The 17,455-nt window shown below is 51.4% G+C and overlaps 1 protein-coding gene across 3 annotated transcripts in view; it reads left to right on the plus strand.

The window, feature by feature from the left end:
- Gramd2a (GRAM domain containing 2A) overlaps positions 1-16,476 on the plus strand; it is a 37,002-nt gene extending 20,526 nt beyond the window's left edge. The window contains exons 2-12 of one of the 3 annotated variants that reach the window (XM_021638832.2): positions 5,739-5,831; positions 6,857-6,914; positions 7,196-7,271; positions 7,759-7,862; positions 8,486-8,584; positions 8,861-8,932; positions 9,397-9,459; positions 10,838-10,982; positions 11,222-11,318; positions 13,625-13,729; positions 13,928-16,051. In XM_021638832.2, the coding sequence (XP_021494507.2) occupies positions 5,739-5,831; positions 6,857-6,914; positions 7,196-7,271; positions 7,759-7,862; positions 8,486-8,584; positions 8,861-8,932; positions 9,397-9,459; positions 10,838-10,982; positions 11,222-11,318; positions 13,625-13,729; positions 13,928-13,931 (916 nt within the window). In that variant the 3' untranslated portion in view covers positions 13,932-16,051. Of the gene's footprint in view, positions 1-5,738; positions 5,832-6,856; positions 6,915-7,195; positions 7,272-7,758; positions 7,863-8,485; positions 8,585-8,860; positions 8,933-9,396; positions 9,460-10,837; positions 10,983-11,221; positions 11,319-13,624; positions 13,734-13,927 lie in introns of those variants that run through there. The other 2 variants (XM_060375339.1, XM_021638831.2) reach the window with 2 other exon arrangements.
- Positions 16,477-17,455: the final 979 nt, after the last annotated feature.

Here is a 17,455-nt window from a genome sequence, read left to right on the forward strand (position 1 = left end):
GGCTCCACAGTGAGACCCTGTCTCAAAAACGGCAAAACAAAAAAGAGAAGCAGGGATTAGGGTGGGGGACTGTAAGGCATTCGTCAGAGAAAGGTAGGGGCAGAGCTGGGATGCAGATGGCTGTGAAAATAGGAGAGAGACACGTGTGTGAGGGTGAGGCTGGGGCAGGCATGGCTAGCAAGAGGTGGCCGGAATCCAAGGGGGGAAAAGACAACATGGCCTGGGCTTGCCTGCTGTAGCAACAATGGAGAAACAGACATTGTGATTAAGTGGCGGTCAGACTCTCAGAACCACGTTGGGTGGAAGGAGAACGAGCTGAACATTCTGGCCTTGCCTCTCTCTCCCCTTACACCACCCTTTCTTGGCATCTCCCTTTGCTGCTTCCCAGCCCACCCTGTTGTCCCATGACAGACCCCAGACCAGGAGCAATGGTAACCTCAGTAAGGTTCTAGGAAGGAAGGAAGGAGGAAGGGGTTGGCAGGGACTCTGCGCCTGCCAGCGGGACTCCAGACCCCTGCCATGCCCTCTCCTAGGCTTGCCTGCCATTGGAACCAGCTCAAGAAAGGACCTGGTTTGAGATCTGCAGTTTCCAGTCTTCCCTTTACTGTGGAAGGATGTTGCCATTTCCCTGTTCCTTCCTTCTGTTCATGGCAGTAGTTATTTTGCTCTGGGGAGACGATGGTCCAGTGGTTAAGAGCATGTACTGCTCTTGCAGAAGACTAGGGTTTGGTACCCAGCACTCACAATCAGTCACCTATAACTCCAGATCCAGGGGATGTAATGCCTCTGGCTGCCGAGGGCACTGCGCTAGAGCACAGACTGTACTCAAGCATACACATAAAATAAAATAAAAAGTAAGTTCTAAATGTCAGATTACAGATTTCAGGATCCTAAACCCTGATATTAAGTCCACAGTTTGAACACAGGGCTGGACAGGACGAAGCGTGATAGGCATGATTTATGGCCCTTGGGCTCTGAGAAGCTGCTTTTAGGAAAAATCGATGGCAGAGGGGTGGGCGTCAGCTGCCCGCAGGTCTGGCGGAGGGCCGAATGCCACGTTATTAGCGTTCCCTTCTGCTCCCCTTGGTCAAAGTCCAAGCAGTTATCAGGTGAGGCGCCCTGCAGCCTCACGGGCTCTAATGTGAGTGCCAGCCACTCAGCCCAAAGGTCTTCAATGGCATCGGTGCTACTGTCTTTACATTTTTATTACACTTGTTTATTTGTATGCGCGCACGTGCGTGTGTGTATGATGTGCTACTGCGTGAGTGGATGTCAGAGGGAAATTTTGTGGGAATCAGTTCTCTCCTTCTACCACACGGCTCCCAGGGATTAGACTCAGGTCCTCGGGCTTAGCCCACGCACTCGAATCCCTGAGCCATCTCACAAGCCCTTTTCTGTGTTTTGAGACAGTCTTGATAAGCAGTTCCAGCTGGTTTGAAACTTGCTATGGTAGACCAGGGGAGCCTCAAGTGTTAGGATAACAGGTATGTGCCACAGTGCTCGGCTCTAGTTTCCTCCCTCCCTCCGCTCCTCTCTCCCTCCCTCCCAGGTTCTTTAATTTTTCTTATTATTTAGGTATGTATGTGCACATACATGGACATATGCATGCATTGGCACACATGCTGAGGTCAGAGGACAACTTTTGAGAGTCTTTTTTCTCCTTCCCGTATGTGGGTCCCAGGGATCAAACTCAGGTTTTGAGTTTGCCAGCAGGTGCCTTTATTCACTGAGCCATCTTCCTGGCCCACCGTTTTTACTAGGCAGGTCCCAGGCTGGCCTTGGGCTCTATGTGTAATCCAGGATGACCCTGAATCTCTGCTCTCCCTGCTCCCACTTCCTGAGTGCTGGGATTGTATGTGGCTTTCAGATTAGATCTAGGGCAAGCACGCTACCAACTGAGTTGTAGCTCTGGTGTTTGCTCTTCATTCATCTAAACAGGCACCAGAGCGGAGGATCCATGACTAGCGACAGGAGGTCTGAGCTGAAGATTTTAGGTGCTGTGTGGGTTTGCTCACCTGGGCTGGGTCCCCGGGCCAACAGCATTATCAGCGGAAAGCTGACTGGCTTGTCACTATCCTACCGTTCACATAGAAAGACCGATTTTACTTCGTAGATGTTTGGAACCAACTCCTGCAAGCCATCCTCTGACTTCCTCATAGGCACTGTGGCCTGCCCCTCCCTCCCCCGGGAAAACAACATTTTACAGAAAAATGTGGCTGGGGGCAGAGGCACACACCTGTAAACCCAGTACTTGGGAGGCAGAGGCAGGCAGATCTCTGTGAATTGTGAGTTCGAGGCCAGCCTATCTACGAAGCAAGCCCAGGGCAGCCAAGGCTACACAGAGAAACCCTATCTAAAAAAAAAAAAAAAAAAAAGAAAGAAAAAGAAAAGAGAAAAAGAAAGAAAATCTATCAGTACAACAACAACAAAAACCCACAAAAACACAAAACATTGCCCCTCCCACCATTAAAAAGACATGTTTTTTTGCTATCAAACTAGCAGACAAGAAAAAGCTGATTTTCACGCTGGGGCTTGGATGTAGGGCATAGATGCCTTTTCAAGTGCTGGTCAGTGGGTTCACTGGCACAGCATATGGAAAACGGAAAACAGTTTGAAGGCGGCTCCAAAGAGCTTGAGAAAAGTAACAGGAGAATTCCCATGAAATCATGGGAAGCAACGAAAGTCACACAAACAGACTGTATGCTATGTGATCTATTTATATAAAACATTTATGCTTAAGACTAGGAAAACAGGCAAAGGACTTGAATGAGCTTTTTTCTTCCCCTCCTTTTCTCTTCTTTGAAGGAGGGTCACGTTTTGGAGTACAGACTGACCTCCTACATGCTAGCCACGCATGCCACCAACTGAACCACAGCCTCAGTTCTGTTTAGGGATTGTTTTTGTTTTTGTTTTTGTTTTTTTCAAGATATTGTTTCTCGGGCTGGAGAGATGGCTCAGTGGTTAAGAGCACTGTCTGCTCTTCCAAAGGTCATGAGTTCAATTCCCAGCGACCACATGGTGGCTCACAACCATCTATAATATGAACTGATTCCCTCTTCTGGCAGATGTTAAACACAGAGAGAACACATATATACATAAAATAAATAAATCTTTAAAAAAAAAAAAAAGATATTGTTTCTCTGTGTATCCCTCGCTGTCCTGGAACTGCTCTGTAGACCAGGCTGGACTCCAACTCATAGAAATCCACCTGCCTCTGCCTCCCCAGTGCTATGATTAAAGGTGTGTGCCACCCCTCCGAGCCCCAGCAACTTGGAGGGGATGTTTTAATGGCTGCTTTCAAACATTTATAAACTTAATTTGTACTTAAGCATATTCTCCACCGCAAACATAAAAAGTTAAGAAAAGCCCCTCTGTGAAGTGGGGTGATAAAACCAAACATACCTAGGAAGTAACCTCAGGAACACAGGGTCAAATCACTAATATAGTGTCGCTTTATTCAGTAAGTGCAATCACGCCTTGTTTAGCCACAACATGCTGAGAAATGTGTCACGAGTAGATTTTGCTGGGTGCGAACATGGTGGCGCATGCTTATAGGAACCAAGACAGCTGTGATGTCACCGGGTGATGCAATCTCAGGCAGCTGTGATGCGATGTGAGGTATGAGTTGCTCACCATTGCTGAAACTGCAAGCGGAATATAAGTATATGGTGACATACATGTCAAACCCTCTGTGAGGCTGAGTACAGAGGTCACCAGGTCACGTGTGACTAGGCTGGTTTTATGAGTGAGGTTGCCTGGTACCTTCACAGCACCAGACAGGGCCTGTCCCTTGTCAGGGTTAAGTTACCTGATCTGTGCAGTGTTGTGTTTGGGGAGTGTCAGACTGGAAAAACCAGGGTCCTGGAAGGCCTTGGGCTAAGTCTGTAATTCTGTTTTAAAGAAGACAAGGTATTTGTTTGCTTGCATGTGAGGGCACATGTGTGTGTTGCGGCTGTGTTTGCACGTATGTGCACACACATGAGGAGGCCAAAGACCAGCCTTGGTGGCATGCTAGCTGACCTTGTTTTCTTGAGACAGTCTCTCGTTGGCCTGGAACGTTCCCAGTGGCTTGACGGGCTGCCCAGGGAGCCCATCTCTGCTTCCCCAGTGCGGGTGTTGCACTGTGTGTGCTCCGGGCCTGGAGTTTTCACACGGGTCCTGAGGTTTGAGTCCATGCCCTTCTGTGTGCAAGGGAGCAGTTTACAGACTGGACTCTCTCCACACCCTGAAAAAGAGCTCTGCCTTGGTCCGGTCACAGAACTGAGAGAAACAGCCTTGGGGATTCTCAGGCTTCGGGCTCCAGCTTCTTACACGCAACGGGACCAGTGCACAGGACCTTGTTACACAGTCTAGACTTTGAACTGCCCTGTCTTGACTCTGACTCTTGGCCATCCCTCTTCCCCCAAGAACTCCTGAGCTCACTCAGTTGGGGTTATGCTGACATCTTGGGCTTTGCTGATAGAAAAGCAAGAGTGAAGGCTGCAGGTCTATAGAAGCAGGACCTCGGGGGCTACGGGGTGGGGGTGCTCCAGCTGCTCAGGGGAAGACCATCTCCTTTCTCCTGAGGCATTTCTGAAGTAGTTTGGCTGTCATGGCTAAGGTACTTTAACTGTCCGAAGGTGACTGAGGCCACCGCTTCCTACTCCGGGACAGCCCCACTCCACCCAGCTCTACTCACTTGTAGGCTGACTGGAATCCACCTTCCACATCACTAATGTTTGATAAAGGACCTGTGCACAGTGGCCTTTCCCAGAACCTGGGAGTTTACAGTCGCTGCCTGGGCACCTTAGAGACTTCTGCTTTCAGCATGAACAAGTCTGTGTCCTCCCTCCAGGGCGGGGCTGGAGGCTCCGCACAGCCTGGCCAAGCAGTTGCCTAGGATTTAAAACAAGCTGGACAGACTGATTCTTTTTGTTTTTCCGGGCGGGTAGTAACTGGACTTTAGGTTTCCAGGCACTATGCTGTGGGAGACCCCAGTGACAAAATGCAAATGAAGGTGATATAGTTTTACCTATCAAATTGGCAGAGGTGAGAAAGGGCCAAAATATCTAGAGTAGTGTTCGGATGTGCGGAGGTGAGTTCCCTCAGGACGCGGTCACTGGGTTAATGAGCATTTGAAGATGACTGCAAATTATGACACTTTAAACTTTACCCTGCACATCAAGCAAGGCTAGAGGACAGAGCAGCTGCCCTGGACACCATGAGGCTGATAGGAAAAGATGGCCCCAAGCTCCCCTTTAGTTTTTCAAATTCTTTTATTTTTTTTAAATTTTATATTGGTTTATTTACTTTACATCCCAAGAGTGACCCCTCCCTTCCCTCCTCCCAGCCTCCCACCTTCCTCCTTCTCCCTTTCCCTCTCACTTTCCCCCCAGAAAAGGGAAGCCCCTCCCCTTCCCCCGTATTAACCTTCCAGTCACATCAAGTTACATCAGGACTGCTCTTATCTTCATCCTCTGAGGCCAAGTAAGGCAGCCCCGCCAGGGGGAACTGATCCAAAAGCAGGCAATAGAGTCCATGTTAGAAACAGCCCCCCCCCAACTCACCAGGCACCCAATATGAAGACCAAGCCACCGATCAGCTGCATGTGTGCAGGGGCCCTAGGTCCAGACCTTGCATGCTCCTTAGTTGATGTCTCAGTTTCTGAAAGCCCCCATGGGGCTGGGTTGGTTGTCTCTGTTGGTCTTCTTGTGAGGTTCCTGTAAGCTCCTTTCTTACATGGACCCATTTCTCTGTAGCAAGGAACACATGCATGGAAAGATGACACCTCTAAAGAGCTCCATGCCCTGCACAGAGGAATCAGAACAGGTCCAGGAGCCCCCAGAGAGCAGGTAAGGTCCCATCCCAATCAGAGATAAGCCCATACTGGGAAGCGTGGGAATTGTCAGGAGGGACCTGCTCCTCGGAGGTGGATGGCACACTCTAAGGGGCTGGGAAGATGCCTTATCAAATCGCTCGCTTGTCCAAGGGTGAGAACCTGAATCCAAGCTCGGGGCCCACTGCTGATTGACAGTGTATGTTTGTAATTCTGGTGCTGGGGAGGGAGAGACAGGAGGAGCTGTGAGGTTCTTGGGACAGGCAGTCTGGCCTAATTGGAGGACTCCTGACTGGTGAGAGCTCCTGCCTCCTAAGACGTGGAGAGCTTTTCCAGGGGTGACTCTCACAGGTTGCACACATGATGTGAGAGGGAGACCTTCAGACTGAGTCAGGCAGGACTCCAGAGCGTGCCTCGTAGGCTGGGCACAGCCTGCGGAGGCCTCTTCCTCCACCCTGCAGCCTGCCCCTGCACCTTGGCACCCAGCAGGGGCGGGCTTCTCAGGTTACTCATCTCCACCCTGCCCACCTGTCCTTGGGCCAACCTGGCCAGGGCAAAGCCTTGTATTTCAACGTGTTCTTTCCTGCTCAGTAGCCTCAGTCAGTCAGTTGAGTGTGCTGAGTACCTCAATGAGGAACTGCGGCTTGCCCAGGGAGGCTGCAAGGAGGGCAGATCTGTCCGGATCATGGCCCTGGAGCTGTGAGTCTAACGCTTCCATCTTGTATATCCCCAGACTTGGTCTCTGGACCCTCGTTGCTTGTGCTTCTGCCTACTCCTTGGCTGGAGAAATTAGCATCTTGGGATGCTGAGGCTCGGGCCAAGCATACCTTTGTAGGTGTGAGGAAGGGGGCTCATGAGTGCCTTCCCCAGAGATAAGCCGTGTGCCTGAAGTTCTTATTTTACCGTGTTTCCGAGAGAAGGGCCTTAGTCTCCAATCTCTGCTCTCATTTTCTGGCTCAAAGCCAGGGCCAAACTGGCACTGAGATATATGGGTCGGACTCACGGGTCCCGTGTCCCTGGAATGCCATGTCTCCTTTGCAGTCTGCACTGGTCGGAAGGCTTGAGGGCTGAAGACATAAAGAAGTATGGCCGGGAAGGGGTAAGTGTGCGGGGCCGGGCCGCCTTTGTGCTGCTCACTGAGGGAGGTGCCCCGGGATGCCCAAACCCGCTCTTGGTCCCTTGGCCACCAGGCTTGTTGCCAGGAACCCAGAAGACCCGAGTTGCCTTGGTGGAGATGGCATGTCCCCTCTAGTCACTGGCTAAGCCTGTCAGAACTTAACATTAGCAGGAGATGAATGGTCTCCTGGTGGCTGGAGCAGGGCCCTGTGGTGGTCTGATCTCCAGCCTGCAACCTCTCAGACCTGGGCCTTCTGTTTCCAGACACTAATGAGCAAATACAACCAGCAGTACCACAAGCTGTTTAAAGACATCCCCTTGGAGGAGATGGTTCTCAAAGGTGAGCACTGGGAGCCTTTATGCTTAATTCACATATGGGGCAATTTAGATGCAGTCGGTCCTTTTTTTCCTCAACAGCCTAAGGAAATGGTGGTTTGGGGTTGGAGCTGAGTTGTTCAGGTTTGTCTGAGGAAAGGTTAGACTGCCAGCGCCCTGCGTGCCTCTCGCCAGTGAGTGCTGTCCCTGCCCAGGCTTCTCACTGAGCATGCAGGGACACTTACACCATCTAGACTCTCTTCTCCAGGCAGGGTAAAGCCTCTCCCTGAGGTAACAGAAATCCACGCCTGGAGACTTAGGCAGGAAGTTGCTCAGACCTCATGGGTAATGGAGAAAGAGCAAACCCGTGGCAGCCTGGCAGGGTGGGGGGACACTCGGGGTTCTCCGAAGGCCCTGCAAGCGCGGCTGGGTAGATTATATGGAGTGGGGGCAGAGAAGGTGGGGCTCTGGCTAGCCTGGCTCATGACTGTCTGTCCTCCTGTGGCTTCCAGTGTGTTCCTGTGCCCTCCAGAGAGACCTCCTTCTCCACGGCCGGCTCTACATCTCCCCCAACTGGCTTTGCTTCCATGCCAGCCTCTTTGGCAAGGATATCAAGGTAGTAATGAGTGGTAAGGCTTGCTATTACCCAGGAGGGCCTCTGCCTGGGACCAAGGGAGGGACAGTTTCCCAGCCTGCGGGCATGCCTCAAGCCATTCCTGCCCCTCTGTGTGCCCAGTACGTGGTGAAACCTCTCACTGGTTGGATGAGCAGGTGTCCCCTCCCCCCATCTTCAGGGAGGCAGTTTCCCTTCTAAAGCACAGGCCCCATCTTGATCTCACACCTGGCCTCAACAGCTGACAGCTAAATTATGCCAGCTTCAGGTATCTCAGAAATGCTTTCAGGTCAGAGTGTGCTGTTATTTCTGGGCAGAGTCACTAGTCTGACTAAGAGCCAGCTCAGGGGACTCTGAGTCCTAAGCAATGAGTTATCAAGGCTGAGGGAAGGAGGTAGGGATACTTGGAAGGGGACCCTGAGTGAGAAAGTGGAAGGTCTAGAGGCCCACCTCCCACCCCACCCCCATCCCCGCTACCACACACAAACATGGCTTCGCCAGTGTGTGCATTCCTGCCTGGGTGCTAGCTATGTCTATCCCTTGCCCCAGTGCAGAGAGCCAAGGGCCTGTGTTCTTGCGGGATAAGTCCTGAGAGACATCTTTCTTTCCTCCTCACCCCCCCTCAGGTGGTCATTCCTGTGGTATCTGTGCAACTGATCAAAAAACACAAGATGGCGCGGCTCCTTCCCAACGGACTGGCTATTACCACCAACACCAGCCAGAAGGTTTGTGAGTCTCTGGCTCAACAGCTCTTGTCCTTCTTCCCATTGTACCTCATGACCTGATGCTAGCCTGCTCCCAGGCCCTTGCTTCTCTTTGCCCTGTAGCTTTTCAGGAGATGTTTCAAACTAATGAGCTAGAAGAAGCTTTCCCAGGAGGGAGGTCTTGTTGCTCACAGCCCCATGAACGTCCAGGCTCACCCCTAATTCGCGGACACGGCCTGCTGGGCAGCAGGAAGTCGCGTCTCACTCCAGCCCTTCTGTTTCCTTTTCATGTCCCAGTATGTCTTTGTGTCTCTGCTCTCCCGGGACAGTGTATATGACCTGCTGAGGAGGGTCTGCACTCATCTACAGGTATGGGACCCGGAGGCAAGGGTTGAGCTGCAAGACTGCACCAGATCGTTTAGGGGAGATAAGCCTGTTCCTCTAGCACTGCGGAATGGGAGCAGAGAGAGGGGAACTGAATGTCGGGGCACAGTGCACCAGAGGCGGGGTTTGAACTGTGCATCACCAAACATATATTTTGGTTAGCCCTATGTCCTCATGTGGACTTTTGCCTTCACTTATGCCTCAAATAGACAGGGCACACAGCTGCTTTTCTCAATAGGTCCTCTGGCCAAGGTGAGGAAGGAGAAGTAGGGAGGAAGCAGGAGCATGGAAAATGAGTTGCCTGGGATTTGTCTCTCTAAAGTAGTACAAGATGCCCCTGCCTCCTGCCTGCTGTGCACAAACGCTGTGACCTGGGCCTCGCTGGCACCTAGTGGCTTGTTTACAGGGCCTTCCTGTGTTTGATCTTGCCTGTTCCCTTTCTTCCCCAGCCATCCAGCAAGAAGAGCCTGAGCGTAAGGAAATTCCCAGAGGAAGCTGAGTGCGCGTCCCCGGTGAGAGCTGAGGCTGGGTGCAAGGGCCTGAGAGTGGGCAGGTCTTCAAAGCTCTGGGGCCACTGGGTTCTAGAGCCACTGGCCACAGTGTGCCGGAAAGTGTCCTAGACTGCACGCTTCGCAGTCCGCAGACATCCGCAATGGGCTTGTTGACTCTGAACAGAAGTCTATCCCGCAGACACTGGCCAAGTTGAGCCCCAAGCCAAACCGATGCACAGCCACTCACCCATTCTCTCTCGGTGGAGGAAGGAGGACTTTCAAAGCCACAGACATATCCTTAGATAAGAACTCCAAAGCCAGGGCCTGGAGAGGCTTCTCAGTGGTTAGGAGTGGTGGCTGCTCTTGCAGAGGACCTGAGTTCAATTCCCAGCAACTACATGGTGGTTCACAACCATCCATAACTCGAGTCCCAGGGGATCCAAGGCCCTCTTCTGGCCTCTCCTGAGCTAGCTGAATGCATGTGGTCACACAGACATATAAGCAGGCAACCCCCCCGCCACATACACACACATACAAAACCATAAAAAAAAAAAAAAGAACCCCAAGGGTGTCACTGACAACCCAGACTTGCAGTTTCCTCTAGGAGCTGAGGCCCTGGGTAGGGAGGGCTGAGTTTTGAGGGCAGAGCTGGAGAGGCAGTAACCTCAAGGAGTTTTGCACCCTCTCAGGGATGGTTAAGCATTTAGCCAAGCATGTAGCATACAGAACGCCATGCAAGGGCAGGAGGTGATGTTCCCTTCTGTATTGTAGGAGCCATAAGTCACCTCTGCCTACCTCAGTGGCTTGTTCACAGTCAGAGGCTGGATTAGAAGAGGCCATAATTTGTACCGTCTGAGGCAGTCTTGAACTCAGCCCTGGGCTGTCTGACTGCAGACAGTCATTGTACTTCTCCACTGTGGTCTTCAAAGATATTGTTTGGGGGGAGGGTCTCAATTTTTTTTCCTGGTGATTTAGCTACTGGTAAGTTGCCCATGCTCGTGACAGGAACTCGAATTAAACTCAGGGGCCAAAAAACAAAGAGTAGGAGTAGTTAGGGAGACAGAACAGACCAGCTGGACGGGAGGGAGAGTGTCAAGAGAAAGTAATGCAGGTAAATGTAGCCACAATGCATTATATATGTATAAAATAATTTAAAATGATGTAAAATTCAACCAAATGTCTTTTTTTTGTAATATTATGAATGATATAATTACAGTTGTTAATTAATATATAAAGATGTTTTCTGGCAGAGGGAGACTACAGCCAGGGAACAGCTAGGAGAGACATGTCTCTGTGTTCTGCTCCTGAGTAGGCCTTTGGGTTGGCAATGGCTGGGGAAAATCTTGAGCACCCTGGAGTGGGCTCTCAGGACAAGGACACTCACTTGTCTTCTCTGCAGGACGTGCTTACCCCTGAGATAAAGTGGAGAAAAGTACGCCCCGCCTCCCCATCCCTGTCACTCCCAGATGGCATCTCCTGCATCTCTCGGACACCCACAGACTCCACAGAGAGCTGCTTCCCCTCTAGGAAGCTGCCAGCGACCGGTGAGCTCAGAATCTCGGCTGTGGCAACTACCTGGCGAGGCTCCGCCTCTTCTCTCACTTCTCCGCACAGAGCCCAGCATGGCCCACCAGGCTTCTGAGAGCTGTTTCTTTCTTTCCCCAAATCCATATGGAAAGTCCGGGAGCCCGAGCAGCCTCTGACCATGAAGGAGGGGAGCTGCCCCACTCTGGGTGGGCCCCTTTGTGCCCCAGGAAGATGTCTAGCTGCTGTCCCTTTGCAGAGACCGTCTGTGAGGAAGATGTCCTGGAGGAAGAGTCCACCGCGGAACAGGAACTGAGGCTGTGGGATTCCCGGCTCCTCAAAGTCATCTTTGTGATGTAGGTGTCTACTGCAAGGGGAGGGCAGACTCACTCAGGCGTTGGTGATTAGAGGTTTGAACTGGGGGGTGAGAGGGTGGGGTGGTTATTACCTAGAGCTAAGGGAATGTTCCAAACCAACTCAAGCTCTTGGGTGGTTTCTGAAGGCCTCGTGGCTCATCCTTCCAGCTTTATTTCTGAGCGCCTGAAGTTAAACTTCAGGCAGTGTTACGGCAAGCGGCAGAGTAAACTGTTGAGAAAAGGAAAAGTTGCTGCCCTGGCTTGAGGAGAGAGGGTTAACAGAATTGTGGAGCCCATCAGATAATGGAGAGAAATCCTAGCCAGGGAAACACATGACCTTCCAGTGCCTACCGTTAGGACAACTGTTTGTCTGTATTCCTCTCTCCTCTTCCTTTTTAAACACAGTATGTATGTATGCATGTTCAAATGTATGTGAGGGCATGTATATACCTGTACACATGAAAGCCATAGGTTAACATTACTTTCTTCCCTGATTGCTCTCCAACTTATGCATCAGGGTTTCTCATTTGAACCAGCCTGGGAGAGAGAGGCTGTAGCCATTCCCCAAGTCGTCACCTAGGGCCAGAGAATGGCTGCAGGGATGAGCCTGATTTGCAGAAATCATGTGAAAAAGCGGAATTCCCAGGGTCCTAGAGAGGGGCTGGTCTGGGCACCTCCAGACATTAGCCAGGGCTTACCTTCCAATTGGCAAAGGGCCTCTGGATATTGGGAGATAGTAAAGGGGGTGGGGGAGGAAAAAGAAGCAGAGGAGTGGAAGGATCTGAGCTTATTTACTTGACAGACTAAAAACTCAGAAGTTTCAGCTGGAGACTGGTGGCTGTTAAGCCCTAGTAATCTTGGCCAGTGGCCATATGCTTGGTAGGTAAAGGGAGATGGGAAAAGTCACCCAGAGAGGGGGGCAGGCTGGGATGTGGAACCCCAAAACCTTTTCCTGGTTTTGGGAGCAAATGTTAGATGGGATTGATGGAGGCACCTCCAGACGTAGAACTGGTCTTTAATCACAGCACTGGAAGGGCCGCAGGCTCTGTGCCTATGTGGCAAGGGGGTCTTGGGGTTTAGTAAGACAGAAAAGGGGGGGCTTTGGCAACGGAAGCGTCATTTCCTCTGTAGTCCGGAAGTGGCAGATAGCAGTGGGGTTAGTTAGTGTGTGGCTCTCAGAGCTTCTACTGGTGTCATCGCCAGTCAGGTCGGCCTTCCTGTCCAGACTTTCTCAGTCTACCCCAGGGTCCACTTTAGGTGTTAACCCTTCGTCATCCACACTCTGTCTCTGCCGTGTAGGCGGTTACCCTTCATCGTCTACATCCTCTGTGTCTAGGTTTGGTTCTCAACCTCAGCCCCTCTAGGGGAATGGGCCTGCTGCGTTAGACACCAACACCCCTCCACGGCTGCTGGAGAAGGGTTAGGAAGAACCGAGGTGGCTCGCAATTGAGAAAGTAGGAAAACACCTTCATTTGTCTGTCTATGGCTTCCTCCAGGGCTCTGCCTGAGGACCTCAAATTCCTGCTAGCTGTAAGGGTGTTTCAGTGAAGACAAGCCTCAGGCCACCCCTGTGGCCTCTAAGAAGAGTGATGTCAGAGCCTGTTTAATGGACCGGAGCAAAGGACTTTTTTAACCCTCCAATTTGGGGAACAGGATAGTTGCGGTGCTATTTCTGGTGCACCTCTACCAATGCCCTTTCTTCAGGAGACAGGTTCAGCTCCTAGCCAGGTGCGCAATGCACATGGCTTTACGGCCATGTAAATGTAGGCTGTGGTAGAAGGATTGTGGCCTGTCTGGACTATGTATTCAGATGTCCCCCAAACAAAACTAAGCCTGACTCAAAACCAAAACCAAAACCCAAAAAAGGCAGCTGGAGATATTCCTTGGTTGAAGGGCGTATCCTGGCATACACAGAGCCCTGGGTTTGGCTCCCCAGCACTATCGAGACCAGGCATGGCGGCCCGTGCCCATAATCCTAGCAGGTGAGAGGTGGAAGCAGAAGGCTCATGATTTCAAGGCCATCCATGACTACATATATTGTGTGAGGTCAGCCTGGACTGCATACCCTGTCTCAACAAAACAAAACAGAGGCAGGCAGTGAAGCCTGCACAAGAGTTCTGTCTCCTAGCAGCGCTGTGGGACAGTTCACAGCCACCTGCAATCCGGTTCTGGGTGAGCTGATGCCCTCTCCTGGCCTATGTGGGAACCTGCATACATACACAAAACAAACAAACAAAATCTTTAAATCAAAACAAAACCGAAAATCAAGAACAAGAGTCAACCCCTCGTCGCCCCTGTTTCTCCAGGATCTGCTTCTTAGTCGTGTCCTCGTCCTATCTGGCGTTCCGCATCTCCCGGCTGGAACAGCAATTATGTTCCTTGAACTGGGGTGGTCCACTCCCAGGGGACAGGTGAGGCCCTTTCTCTTCCTAAGGTCTTTGGGATTGAAGGTAGAAGGTTAGGGCCAGGCTGCACAACCTTGACTGAACTTGGCCCTAAGCAAGGTTGGATATGTGTGCAGGGTATCACAGATCTCATCCTGGCCCGCTCTGGAGGGGAGCAGGGTCTCTGGGCCTTTTCTCTGATGTAAGCATCTTTCTTGTGTGCAGGTAACAGCCACGTGGTCTTCATCCCCATGCCTTCTTCATGGATGCTCTGGGCGCTGTCTCTACCAACGATTCCTGGGGTTTATACTGCAGCTGTGCTGGGACTGTATGAAGGACCATATTCCAGACCCTTTCTCCTGCCCCTCCCCCAACACTCTCCCCCTCAATGAGCGATCTGAAGTACTTGTTTACAGATTACCTGGCTCCTACAATTTTTGGACTCAAACAAAATGTTAGATTTTGTGTGCGTGTGTGTGTGCGCTTTAATCAGTTCAGGAGTTCTGTAAGCTTCAGCCTAAGTGATGGAGAACATACTAACTTGTTTTTTCTAAACAGTGGCTCTGGCACACCGACAGAGGCCTGGGAGCCACCTCCAGGGGCAAGGGCATGCTTTGACACCTGGGTTGCCGCTTGCTGTCACATGACACTGTAGTGTGCCACCTGGGGGGGGGGCGGGCAGAAGGAGGGGGAGGGTAACAGGCCCAGACTGCCTCTGTGAGTGCTGCTGCCTCCTGCCATTCTGTGATCTCACTCTGGCCTTGCAGAGTCCTTGTTCTGGAGCCCACAGGACTTCTCTGCAGGGCGCCAGCACGGGGCTTGGGAGAAGGCAGGGATGTGGAGAAGAGAGCTCATGGCAAAGAGTGCTCCAAGCTGAGCTGAGTGACCTGGGCTGGCCCTCCTGGAGCTGTCTAGCTGAACCTGGAGATAGGCCACCTACAGGGGAGGAATGGATGGGGCTGAGTTAGGAGGTCCTTGTTCTGGAGCAGCCCCCTCTTTGGTAGGACAAGGGGAACCAGGACTTTGCAGTAGGGCCTAGTCCCTGTGGTCACAGACAAGCTCCACGGCCCTGGCCGTGAGTGGCAGGAAGGCAGGGACTTTGACTGAAGGGCCAGTGGTTGGTGTACTGTTGGGCAGCCTGGCTGGGCAGTGGGGTCTGGCAGTTTGGGTGCTTCCTGGCAGAGCTCGGTCTCGTTATGCAGGACTGTAGTCGCCAGATGGTCCACGCCACTCCATAGGGCCCAGCGATCATGAATAAGCTGTGAGTGTCAGTGGGACGGCCCAGTGCAGAGACCAGGGGAAAAGGTCTCCATCCCCAGGGAGACGATGGGTGGGAGACGAGGTGGGTGCACACTGATGGCTTTGCCATAGGCTTTCTCTATCTACTTGTCTTCTAAAACAAAGTCTCGTTCATCCCCTCGGGACTCTCATCTGCTAAGACAGGGCCTTTGAAGGTTCTAGAAAAGCCTTAGGGAGGAAGCCAGGGGTATCAAGGAAAGCCATCAAGGCCCAGGCAGTGGGTGGGAGGTGCTAGGGAGAGGCGTTGTTTCCCCTTGTCTTGTGCCGGGGTTTTAACTGGGGGAAGAAATCCAGGTGGAAATTATTGCAGAGTTGTGATTGTCTCACTCAGGATGAATCCAAGAAAGGCTGGAGAGAGGGAGAACAGGTGACAGCTCCCTGAGCTCAGCTAGAGGTGCCTTTACCACCACCCTATGCTAGTGTCAAGGGCTGAGTGAGGAACTGAGCCTTATACATTCTCTGTACCAAATCCTCACATCTCAGGTGAACCAGGGCCCGTCTGGTCCCCTCCGAGCCAAACCCTCACATGCTGTTCTTTAATGTCTGCCCTTCCCGCTTTAGCCACCCCATCCCTGTCTGCCATCACATTTTCAGGGAAGCAACCCTTCCTGCCCCAGCGCTTTCCCTCCCTGGTCTCTGCCAAAAGGTAAGAAGACAAATCCATCTCCGAGGCTGAGCCAGGGTTGAGAGGTACCAAGTCACAAGTGCCTGTGCCAACGTGCTGTGGAAAGCCGTGTCTCCAACCACGGCTCAGAAAGGGCAGGCTGTGGGGTAGCTAGCCTTGGAGGTCTGCTTGGGGCCAGGGCTTTGTGTGACACAGCTGTGTGTCTCCTCTTTGTCCCGATTCTGCTCCTTTGGAGGAGCTGTGTGTCGGCTGAGGCTGTCATAATCTGTGAGTATTTCTGCATTCCCAGTTGCGTTGGCCAACACGCCTCTGCTTCTCTGAGGGTCTGGTTCAGTAACAGTGGGCTGTCCATCATGGCATTAGCCTTTGGGATTAAAAAAAAAATGGGTTAAATCCTAGGTACTAAAAACATGTTTTTTAAAAAAATAAAAACCTTGATTTTTCTAGTGTCCTGTGGTGAGGAAACACCCTTTTACCGTGTGTGTGTGTGTGTGTGTGTGTGTGTGTGTGTGTATGTGTGTATTTAAGCCAGAGGACAGCTTTGGGTGTTTTCCTCAGGCACCATCCACTTTGAGACAGGGTCTCTTTCTCTCTCTTTGTCTGTCTGTTATTTAACTTTATTTTATGTGTCTGTCTGTCTCTATCTATCTATCTATCTATCTATCTATCTATCTATCTATCTCTATTGCTATCTCTCTCTGTTTTCTCTCTCTTCCTCTCTCCCTTTCTATCTTGAAACATTTTATTGATTCTCTGTGAATTTCACATCATGCAACCCAATCCCACCATCTCCCGGTCCCTCCATATCCACCCTTGCAATCTTCCCCCCCAAAGAAAACAAAACATAGAAATAAAAACACAATTGATTTAAAATGTGGAAGCTGCAGTGTGTCCCACAGCACACCCTTTTGTCCACACAGCTTTACTTGCAGATGCTCTTTGCAGTGAGCATCGGTCTGGTCCGAGGCCTCCGGCTTCTGCCACACTGTCAATACTGGCTCCTCAAGGACACCCGGTTGTCCTGTGTCGTGGAGATCTTGCAGCTTTGCTTCTGCAGGACTGGCCTGTCACCTGCTCCAGCAGGTCACAGACGGGGTAGATGTGGGGGAGTCTCAGTGAACTGTGGAGTTGAGAGTAGTCTAGACTGGCCTCGTCGGCCTAGTGCAGCTCCTGCTCCCTCCTTGGCCTCACCGCTCCAAGCTGCTCCACCAGACCTGCCTTTATGTGGAAGGGCTGAGCTCAGGCCGTCATGCTTGTGTGCCAACCGTGTCACCCAGCCATCTTCCAGTCTACATTTTCATCTTTAAAAACTTAATTTTGAGATTATATTTGTATATATATGAGTGTTTGCCTAAATGTCAATCTGTAAACCATGGTGTGCAGTGCCCATAGAGGTCAGAAGAGGGCACTAGATCCCCTTGGACTGGAATCTCAGACAGTTGTTAGTGGTTAGGGTGCTGGGGGTTGTACTCAAGTCCTCTAGAACAGCAACCAATGCTCTTAACTGCTGAGCCATGTCTCCAGCACACACACACACACATACACGCTATCCTGGAACTCACTTTGTAGACCAGGCTGGCCTTAAATTCAGAGATCCTCCTGCCTCTGCTTCCCTGAGTGCTGGGATCAAACATGAGCGTCACTACTCTGGCAGAAAAAGGTACTCTTTCTCTCTCTCTCTCTCTCTCTCTCTCTGATGTAAGTATAGGCCAGATCAGACCAGATTAAAGCAGATAAATGCTGGTTTATTAGATACTGCTCCCAAGCCAGTTCATCAGTCCTGGGACTGATGAATGTGTCAGTCCCCAAGCTAAGGCCAGGAGGTTTTT

Source organism: Meriones unguiculatus, chromosome 1, assembly GCF_030254825.1.
Source record: "Meriones unguiculatus strain TT.TT164.6M chromosome 1, Bangor_MerUng_6.1, whole genome shotgun sequence".
Lineage (NCBI taxonomy): Eukaryota > Metazoa > Chordata > Mammalia > Rodentia > Muridae > Meriones > Meriones unguiculatus.